The sequence below is a fragment of the Procambarus clarkii genome, chromosome 41 (assembly GCF_040958095.1).
Source record: "Procambarus clarkii isolate CNS0578487 chromosome 41, FALCON_Pclarkii_2.0, whole genome shotgun sequence".
Classification (NCBI taxonomy): domain Eukaryota; kingdom Metazoa; phylum Arthropoda; class Malacostraca; order Decapoda; family Cambaridae; genus Procambarus; species Procambarus clarkii.
Window position 1 is genome coordinate 13156607 of NC_091190.1, and position 11354 is coordinate 13167960.

Consider the following 11354-nt stretch of genomic DNA (forward strand, 5'->3'; position numbering starts at 1 on the left):
TTGATTGTACTGTATTCGCTTTCTCGTGTACAAACTCAAAATTGTTCTCAATCGTTTAATACATAATTTTAAGCTATGTTACTTGATAAGTATGTGAATCAGATACTGCCAAACTTAACAATGGACTCAAATATAAAATTTTCTCAGTATCTCCGCAAAATATTTAACTGAAAAATCAGTCCATATTTTGACTAATATATTCAAATTCTGACCAAATTTATTGATAATGATCTTAATGTCCAAAGGAAATTGATGTCAAGAATACATTTCCCCACATTATAAGATTCTTTTTCACAAATATACAATTTTTTCAAAATAAAAAATATGTATAAATTAAAATGTATAATGACATTATTTAATATATTGTATATTAAAGTCCAAATAATACAATAAAAAAATCTCGGTGAGGAAATAGCATGAAACGCAGTATAAATTGGGTAGCTTATTCCCAGCTGCAGTGAAAATGTGACTCACATCCGGTTAAGATCACTGTATTCTATTTGCAAAATTCTAAATGTCTGTAAATCTGGGTGATAATTTGATATATGGAAACAACGATACTAACTACAAATATTTTATAGAAAAAAAAAGAAAAAAAAAAAGAAAAAAATCCGGATAAGAGAGCAGACGGTAATCGGATTAGGTGCCAGCGTCCGGTAGGGTCCCGCTCCTCCCTCCTCGCTACAGTGAACAGTTCGTTGTTTCAACGTGAAGGGGGAACAGCGTTTTAACGGCCTCCTTCTGTCAGTGTTCGTTTATCCGAATATCACTAAACATCACAATCGAAGGAACTAATGGCGATTATATACAAGTTTAGTATCCGGTTATACTGTGATAACAGCAGCAGAGTTCCTGGAGAAGGTGTGTAAGGCATGGGAGACGTCTCAAGAATTATTATTACTTCATATCATCAACAGTTAAGCAGTACGAGCCTCCAGGCAAAAACTAATGAAGAGACTAACTCAACAACACACCTAAACGAGGAAAAATCGGATAAGAATAAGGAATCCGGATGCGGGGAGGGGGTGACGGTTAAGGAGGAGAGGGAGCACCGGCCCCCGCGACTCATGGAGCCCCCCACCCCCAGCCCACCAGGTAAGCCGCCCACACCCATGGTACGGACCTAATCACCTTGTGTAGGTGGACCACCTCGTGGCCTGAGAGGTCTGATCGGGTGACCCATCCCTTCTGCCTACCCGCCTCTCACCTATTATACCCCGTTTAATTGATTTCAAGTATGTTTATTGAGACAAGAAAGAAATACATCTCAAAGGGATAGAGTAGCTTAGGCTATTTCTACCCCCCCCCCCCCCTAATTAAGAACATAAGAACAAAGGTAACTGCAGAAGGCCTATTGGTCCATACGAGGCAGCTCCTATTTATAACCACCCAATCCCATTCATATACATGCCCAACCCACGCTTGAAACAATCGAGGGACCCCACCTTCACCACGTTACGGGGTAATTGGTTCCACAAATCAACAACCCTGTTACCGAAACAAGTATTTACCCAAGTCTTTCCTAAATCTAAACTTATCCAATTTATACCCATTGTTTCGTGTGCCATAACAATGAGTCTATAACTCATCTGTTTCCAATTTCTACCCTCTGTTCGTTTTTCTTCCCGAATTTTGAAACGTCCATAGGCCAATATTCGTCTCAGTAGTTTTGTAAGTGATGACCAATTTCTTTAAATTAAAATGTTTGTATTTATGGTATGTGTAGGGAATATTCGAATCCCTGGTATTATAAATCTCATGAAAATAAATGATGAACATTGAAGTTATTCTCTTTAAAGGCGTAGCACTAATGAAGATATAATAAGACAAAATCAAATTGTAAATTGCATAGTCAAGGGGAAGATACAGTGTTAGAATTATCAAATCAAGTTAAAACTTGTAACAGCGGATTTCAATTTGCTGTTTCGCTAAAATGAACCAAATTTTAATGTAGAATAGGGATAGGGAAACCAGTTCAAACATAGGCATGTGAATCAGGGTGCCCAGGAACGTCATTGAACCTATACTTAGGTAAAATCTTAATATATTTTAGAGGTACATGAGTGAAAACAAATGAGTGTGAAATGGACCTGCCTCGCATGACCCAGAGGGCCTTCTGCAGTAGGACTTCATTTATGACATTATTACATGTTGATACTTAATTCCCTCCTTGGGGCCTGCTGTTTGTTTCATATTCGTTAGGAACTTTTTTACGCAAGTATTACTCTGACCATTAGCCAGGTCTAGATCTTTAGCTCGTATAGAAGCTTTTCGTGTAGGGCAATGTAAGATGCTCTCAGATAGTCAAGTAATATGCAATCAGCCTATCCTATATTTTTGTCTGGTGTCACTCTAGTTATCGTAGAACTCTAATAAGTATTATTAGGTATGATTTCCTTTCCCTGGAGTAGTGTTGGTATTTTGATATAAAGTTTATTCTTTCTAAATTCTTTATTAATATCTTTGTGATCTCTCTCTCTCTCTCTCTCTCTCTCTCTCTCTCTCTCTCTCTCTCTCTCTCTCTCTCTCTCTCTCTCTCTCTCTCTCTCTCTCTCTCTCTCTCTCTCTCTCTCTCTCTCTCTCTCTCTCTCTCTACCTGTAGACTGTAATGCTTACCATCCACTTTCTCTATTACACAGTGACCAAGCGCAGACGAACGGTGTTGTCAATTGCCGAGAAGGCCGACCTGATCCGTCGCCTCCACAATGGCGAGTCCCAGAGGAAGCTGGCTCTCGAGTACGGCATCGGTACGTCCACCGTCTCCGATGTGAAGAAGCATGAGGCGGAGATCCTGAAGTACGTCGAGACTAACGGAGACTTCGTGGCCATGAGCAGAAGGAAGCTAGAGTCAGGAGCCAAAGCCGACGTCGAGGAAGCCGTCTTCGATTGGCTACTCACGGTAGGGGATACTAAGAGAGAACATCTTAGGGACACCAGAGTGAGAGCCACAGGTGACTGCCAGAGTGAGAGCCATAGATGACTGCCAGAGTGAGAGCCATAGATGACTGCCAGGGTGAGAGCCACAGATGACTGCCAGAGTGAGATCCACAGGTGACTGCCAGAGTGAGAGCCACAGGTGACTGCCAGAGTGAGATCCACAGATGACTGCCAGAGTGAGAGCCACAGATGACTGCCAGAGTGAGAGCCACGTCCTGAAAAAGCACTATTACAACGTGTAATATTATGTTATAAATCAGGTCACATTGTAAAAGTCCCGAATCTTCGTCACGGTCATTTTTATTTAAGGATAAACTATATGACGGTCCAGTGAGGTTACGGTTTATTTTTTAACATAGTTCGTGTAACCGCCTAAGGGTTTGGAACCATAGGCCTGGTGGGACGACTGGGCACCGTTCCTTCACTGTTTGCTCCTGTGCACCCAGCAGTAATAGAGGGACTTTGATGTAAAAAGATTGGAGATTTTTCTAGGGGGGAAATATGGCTCTGAATAACCTAACCGGCTTCAGTTTGTTACCTAAGGCCTAAATCGCAACTTAAAAAGAAAAACTTAATGAACATTTCGTAACAATTCACGTTAAATAGCCAGTATTAAAGTATGACTATTTGAATTTACTATTATTTTTTAGGCTAATTCATGCTTACATTTAATTCGCCTGTCGTATGTTCCTGTTAGCTGTAAGGAGACCAATTAAATCGTAGCATACGGACTGTGAGTATATAGTGGACATATAGGAGCTGCCTCGTATGGGCCAATAGGCCTTCTGCAGTTACCTTGTTCTTATGTTCTTATATTGTAAATTTTTGTGCATTTGTCTTCAGGAGGTGCGCGGCGGGCAGGAGGTGATGGGGACGGAGGTGATGGCCAAGGCACGACAGGAGCACTGCAAACTACGCGGGAACGACGAGTTCCGCGCCAGCACAGGCTGGCTGGAGAGGTTCAAGAGGCGCTACAACATCCGTTCCTTCAAGCCCGAAGAGGTGGACTCCTGGCGACCGATCATTTCCAGGGTCTCACAAAGTGAACAGTTAATGGTGGCCCGAGGTAGACGACGAGGGAGGCCACCCCTTACTAGAATAGTGAACAAAGTAAAGCTCGGGGAGAGGATAAGTAACGAACGCACCCTCGATTTTCTAGAACACGTCTTGGAGGGATCTTCACCACCGTCAATGAAATCGGAAGTTGAGAATCCTGATGACTATGAGTACACGGAAGCCCAGTCTGGCGAAGACTTGTCCCCTGACACTCAGAGCACCTTGCAGCCACTAGTTAGTTTGGAGGAGGGGCAAGTATCTTTAGATATTCCCCCCGTTCAAGAAATACCTTCTGCGGGCGAAGCGGCCAGCTTTCTGTCGAAGGCGTTGGTGTGGGCAGCAGCGCAGCCAGACACCACACCTCAGGAGCTGTATGTGATGAAGCAGCTGCAGACGAAGGCAGCAATCAGATGTATCATGCACGCTTCTCACTGATACCACAAAATTTGCATCGAATTTCATTCATAAAATATATGTATATCATACTGATCCTTGTGTATATCATACACAAGCGACTTGATAATGGTCCAGGATGGACCGAAACGTCGTCGTCTCTTCACTTTCTAATGTGTGGTTTGGTCAACATACTGATCCTTATTTTGTTATATATAATATTTATCCCTGCAAAGGGCTTTACAGACATTTTATATAGTTATTGTAGCTTTGTTTAAATGTATTTCTCATCAGGGTATACATTTCTCCGGCCTGTATTTTGGAGTATTAGTATAGATGAGGCCTAAAGGTCTTCCTGGCCTCTCCTGAGGTCTGTTGTACACAAGGGTAAGTTTTACTACCCGCATGTTTTTATGGTTCAAATTTTACACAAAGATAACTGAAAGGCTGTGTCGAGATATAATATATTTGTGATAGTAGGTATAGTGTGGCTACGGCCCATGGAGGAAGCGGAGCGCAGGGTAACATCCTCAACACAGTATACGGTCTTGTCCTTAACGCTCAGATATATCCATGTTTATTTTTATGAATTTCACGTTATGTTTCATACTTGTAAAGAAATATATCAATTTAAGATATCCTTCCAGTTTTTTTTTAATTGTCCCTTTAGCTCATGCCTGCACCATTGTACAGTGTGCAGGTCAGTAGATATATGCAACAGATCACCGGAGACTAGACATTAGTAACGATGGAGTGGAACTATAAATAGAATGGTGATTTACAATATAAGTATTATGATTATATTATTTTTGTCCGGGGTGTCACAACTGAGTTCAAACTCATACAATTAAACAATATTGGAAGTGATAAAAAGACTGGCTGGGTGGAGAGGGTTCTATTGAACTCATACGTGAATTGTCTCACAAACGTACTTGGGCCAGAAACGTTTTGTCAGCGTTGATGTGTGGATTATATTGACAAGAGTACAGTACTTTGCCCGACAGCACTGATGTATACATTATCTGAGAAGGCTGAAAGCACTGGTTGCTCTGTGAATGATCTATCAAGTGTGCCAAAGAGAGTTGATCTTGGCAGCATTGAAAGTGGATTATCTATCAAGAATTATAAGACTACGAAGATCTTCTATTAAGGGGCAATTTTTTTAAAATGCGTATATACAGCAATTAAAGGTCGCGACTTTGTAATCTAAACTGTAGAATGTACTCTTCACCCATCAGTATATGTATTCCCTTAACCAATTGTATCTTCTTATATATGAGTAAATGAATAAATATACCACTCATAGGATGAGTTAAGGTGCACAATAAGCTCCGACTAACAGGATTAGTATGAGATGCGTACTCAACAACTTTTACTGGATGAGTATAAGGTAAACATCAAATAAAAAAAAAAGACATTGAAAATCATTAATTTTCTGTAGATACTCCTAATTATGGTTGAAGGAATATTTTCTTTGGCCGTGAATCTGATTTAAAGAAAATGAAACGCTAGGGAAATTGAGTTTAGGGGTGTCTTTGCTGTTTAATAAGATTGCCACATTATTTGTTATTATTGACCCTTATTGTAAAAACTAAATACAGGCATACATTAGTTATGATACAGAGATAACGTGAACTAATATTTTTTAAGTATTTGTATTACAATGTCTCAGTACGCATAGCGTACAGGAACACTTACAATCTTTTAAGTAATTATTAATATGGTCATGTAATTAAATGTATGACTTTTGTGACATAGAATAGTAAATGGGGATAATAGATGGGGTATGCTTAAATGGAGAAAATTGCTGGGAGCACTGGAATGAAAATCTCCCTTAAGAACATATATGCGTTTTGCTTGCATTCTGAAGAGTATTATGAACAGATGATCGAACTCTAAGGACTCAGCAACCATCATTTAATCTCCACCGACTTCATCGACCCTAACACGCCTATGACAGTCCCCTAACAAACTCTGGTCACCCTTCAGAGTTTATTGAGGTTAGCCACAAACGTCTGGCCTACAACCTTGGACAAACATACATTCTATGTTATAAATATATATAATTTTCAGAACATTTTGGGGTTCTCAAACACTGAACACTGTTCAGTGTTTACCTGAGAGGCCACTAATAGTAGTGGCCTCAACGAGGACAGGCAGCCGGCGGCTTGCCAAAGGTTCCCCCCCCCCAATGGTCCCTGATGATTTTTTCAATTTTTTCAGTTTTTCAATGATGACGTTTTATGCACTCAACATTATTTTGTTACCCAAATGGGTGAATTGGTCGATATTTCCGCACAAGTGAAACGCGGCCGCCGCCCTGGTGTCACTGGAAGGATTATGAAGAGAAAGCTAAGGGTAGGAAGGTGGTCAAGGTTGTCCTCGACGTGTCCACTCACCTAATTGTGCTTGCAGGGGTTGAGCTCTGGCTCTTCGGGGCCACTTCCCAACGGCCGTGGAAGTGACCCTTAGGAAGTCGAGGCTTCCTTCTCTCCTCCTGGATTCATTTTCCTGGTTTCACCCTCCTGGTTTCGCCCTCCACGACTCCTCCTCTTATCCTTCCTTGTCCTGTACCTGAATTTGTTTTCTCTCTCCGACCTTGTCCTCCTCCCTGCTCTCTCGTCCTTACCTTGTCGTATGAGACCAGACTCACTTAAAATAAATTTGCATATAAAACATTTTATATATATTATATATATATATATATATATATATATATATATATATATATATATATATATATATATAACAATTCTGCGAAGGAAATATATGTAGAAAGGATGCATGTGAGGTGAGAAAATAATGTCTTTGTAATATTGGTTCATGAACAGAAGAACAAGAGAAAACTGGAGAAGTATAAGGGAGGGGGAGGGACTGCACAGGAAGACGTTGTGTTGTGTAAGCTGGAATTAAAAAGCTGTGCTTATAAGGATACAGGAGCGCATGATAGGTGCAATTATACGGGATTAGGCGAGACTGCAAGTGGAAGTGGGGTTGCATGGAGGGAGGGACTGTGATTATATAAGGAAGTGGCCTTATATAAGGCAAGGGGTAGGGTTATACAAGAGAGGAGGTGAGATTATTAGGGAGAAACAGATGCTATATAAGGCAGGAAGCGGGATATAACAAGTATTAAGGACTGGGACTTCAGCGTAGGAAGCATAAGAGGCTGTGAGAATACCAAGAAGGCGGGAGTTCCCGTGTGGAGAAGGAAGTGAATGGAAGTAATTACCATAGAGTTCACATGAAGGGTGACCTTGAGCCAGCTGGAAGACCCAGAGACGCCGGCCCTTGGACCCTGCTTCGATGCCACCCACTGCCATGTGAAACACTCCCACTCAATAATGAATGTAAACCCTATAGGTTTATGTTCACTATACCTAATATATCAATATATTAGCTGAGGGCATCTTATAATGCTGTACTTGTCGAGGCGTAGAAGCGCGGATCAGCAAGCATAATTAGCTGTAACCTCATATTTACAATTTTTTTATCATTCAAAATATTCAGGAGAAAATTCTGGTGATTTATTTTAGGCCGAGAACGTTATAAGCATTAAACTTTACTACTGGTAGTTGGTAGTATGGTAATATGGAAAGGAACAATTGAGGTGGAAGTGGCCCTTTAAATTGACGACCTGGCAATTCATGATTGTGGGTGTTGGCTCAGTATAAAAGGAAGCAGCCCGCTGTGACTGTAGCTTACACAATACCTTCTCCATTCAACAGGAACTAAATCTAAAAAAAAAAGGTAAGCTTGTGCTTAAGTAGAAACAATATACACAGAGAGGTGTATACTGTCTTCTCGGTGTATATACACTGAGAGTTTATTTTAGTAATGTTCAGATCTATAGTATACTTTCTGGGTGGTCAGCAATTAGCTCTTGTGGTGGCTTTACCATCTCTCCCGTATGCATAGAGAAATCACATTGACGTGATGTATCAATGAGAAAATCAGTAGGAACCGTGAGGAAGATTCGAACCTACACTCTGGGTACTCCCAAGCAAATTCCTTAGACCACTGCGCCACTACACGATAAGACACAATGCAACCTGGGATTCAACTGAATCCTCTAGAATCCATGAGGCTTCCAACTAACGCCTAATCCAGGTTTCACCCATTACCCCCATGCATTTTTTTTCTTTATCGCTCCCGTAATTGAGAGGTCTTAAGCCCAACACCAAACCAGTCTTTAGCAATCCTTTTAATGACATGACAGTCATAAGCTACGATTTTCCCCTGGGAGGTAGCTCTACTTATTCCTTTCTCAAATTAAATATAAATGCTTTTAGCCATAATGTTTTTTTTACATGAGAGGAATTCAGTCAATCTACAATATTTAATTTGTAATGTCATTGGCACTATAACTTTCAACTATGATGGGTATATGGAACTATAATAAACTTATGTACATTTTTATCATCTAAGAATAATAAAAAGAACAATAAAGTTGATCACATAATCTTGTGAATCACAAATTTACGCAGTTCATTTCCCCATGTAGCCTCTCTCATCTGTTTTTATTGTATTCATAATGTAATCCTACGCGCCTCTTTCCGTCAGTCTAGAGTGAAAGTACGTGGAGTTCTGAATGATATTGTCCGCAGGTTACTAAGCTCTGCAAGTTACAGCTCCTGTGCCAGGTAAGTCCACTACGGGCTCACCTTAGCCCGTGCTACTTGGAACTTTTTGTTCCCAGTAGCTGAATCTATAACAACAACAACTAAGCTCTGACATCCCTCCCACAGATGCGACTGGTGGTGCTGGTCTCTGTGGTGTGTGTGGCCGGCCTGGCCACCGCCCTCCCTCAGAAGAATTCTCACGAAAGAGGCAACCAGAGGTTCTTCCTTCCTAATTTAGTGGGAGCTGCCGAGGGGGCCATTTCCGGTTTCCTTAACCCCTACGGCAATGGCTACGGTAATTTAGGAGGCTTCGGATATGGTGGCTACAACCCATACCTCGGAGGTGGCTATGGACCTGGCTTCGGGCCTGGCTATGGGCCTGGCTTCGGGGGCGGCTACAATCCCTATTTTGGAGGCGGGGCCTTCAATAACCCATATTTTGGGTAGGACGAGTGCAGGGTAAGGACGACTGGTGTCACAGCGATCTGCGCTCGGCCTCCACGATTGTGTGTGACCTACCTCAGCTGCCTGTATGACGACTACTACCACGACTAAGACAATAAATGAACATTTGGTCTGTGATTTGCAGCAGCGCAACGACCACTGCAGCACTCCGGAGGATTCTCACGACGCCAGCCCCCAGACGCCATCCTTGTCCTCACTACGACAAGGAACACTAATGAACTCTTCACCAACTTCAGACCAGCTACACCAGTTAAGAAAAATTATCACCCACACAAAGAACAAAGTAAAAAAAAAATCTAAATTATTATTATTATTATTATATATATATATATATATATATATATATATATATATATAATATATATATTATATATATATATATATATATATATATATATATATATATATATATATATATATATATATATATATATATATATATATATATGTTCCTAAAATATTGTTATGTACTGGCATTCTTTATTTATGAAATACAAGCTATCTGTGTAAAAATGCTTCCGTCTGTCAGTCGCGCTTCCCCTCATTCATTTATTTATTTATAGGAAAGTACAATAAATGTTGTTGTTACAGTCTAGTGATGTAAATAGGTTTACCTTAGAGCAGTGGCTCGCTTTAAATTAATATGACTAAAGTGATAAGTTAGGAAGCAGCTTCTAGCAAGGACACCAACACGTACACTCTTGTCTGTATAAGTCTTAAGCTAACATAATAATCGAGACATATAATGAGAAGTTGCAACAATTAAAAGGTTAAGAAGAATAAAGAATTAATAAGAATATTGACATAATAACACTCCAAAAAACTGGGAATTTGGATGGTAACATTATGAGGCTAAATGAGTATACAGGATTTAATATATTTCACACAGAAATCACAATAGCGTGATGCATCAAATTAACAAATCCACAACGAACCAGCAACTAAGAAATAAGTAATCAATCTTGGATGCTCAAACTTTATTATATTTGTCGTGTTAATTCTAGTGTTTTCTGGTATGACGAGAAGTGTGAGGCTTGCAAGTGTGAGTGTGACTCACAAGTGTGTCCCTGGTCACCCTCTAACACGTCCGGCACCTCACATTTACTTGGGGAATCCCTCTCATTTGCTCCACATTTCCTGTCTACCAAATTGCAGCTGAGCTTCTCTCTCTGGCTGATCTACACCTTCCCCATGTGAGTGGCAGCCTTGACCTCCCTCTTCCTCACACTCTCTCCTACACCTCTGCCACATATACTCATTACAAACATGATGCTCGCAGTTTCCACTCTAGGATATCTCTTGAGGGTCCTCACATGCTTCTTGTTAAGATTTGTTATTGCTGTCACTCATCAGGGCGGCCAGTGTCATGGACCATAGTATGCTAATAACCAAGTACTGTATTTCAATTTAGTTAAAACAGCTAAATCACTCTAGAATGGTGGCTGGGGAGGTGGCCGGAATAACGAGGTGGTCGCTATAACGCCGGGGCAGGTGGCCGGAATAACGAGGTGGTCGCTATAACGCCGGGGCAGGTGGCCGGAATAACGAGGTGGTCGCTATAACGCCGGGGCAGGTGGCCGGAATAATAAGATCTGAAACAGGAAGGTCAAGGGAGGACCAGACACTTTCTCCCAGGGCCAGCCAGGGTCCCTGCACCCTCACGAGGATGGGGGAGAGGGGGAGGAAAGGGGGAGAGAGGTGGAAGAGAAGGGGGGGGGAAATGGGAAAGGGTGTGTGGGACTGAGGGGAGGGAAGGGGTAACGTGGGGAGGGGAGATGACAGGTGGAGAGAGGGGTGACGGGGTGTTGAATGCCAATCCGGCTGGGAAAAAGACGGACACGAACTCATTATATCCGTCATTCTGTTTGTTATCGTGTTTAA

At 41.3% G+C, this 11354-nt stretch overlaps 2 protein-coding genes across 2 annotated transcripts; both read left to right on the plus strand.

Annotated features, from left to right (window-relative positions):
• The first annotated feature begins 2 nt into the window (after window positions 1-2).
• On the plus strand, window positions 3-5026 carry LOC123761046 (uncharacterized). Its single transcript, XM_045746908.2, has 3 exons — window positions 3-1095; window positions 2640-2899; window positions 3781-5026. Exons 1-3 carry the CDS (start codon window positions 873-875, stop codon window positions 4426-4428), a joined length of 1131 nt encoding a protein of 376 aa, XP_045602864.1. The 5' UTR covers window positions 3-872; the 3' UTR covers window positions 4429-5026.
• Window positions 5027-9134: 4108 nt separating this feature from the next.
• Window positions 9135-9455, plus strand: LOC123761200 (pupal cuticle protein Edg-91). Its single transcript, XM_045747145.2, has one exon. The coding sequence runs from the start codon at window positions 9135-9137 to the stop codon at window positions 9453-9455; it is 321 nt and encodes a 106-aa protein (XP_045603101.2).
• The last annotated feature ends 1899 nt before the right edge of the window (window positions 9456-11354 follow it).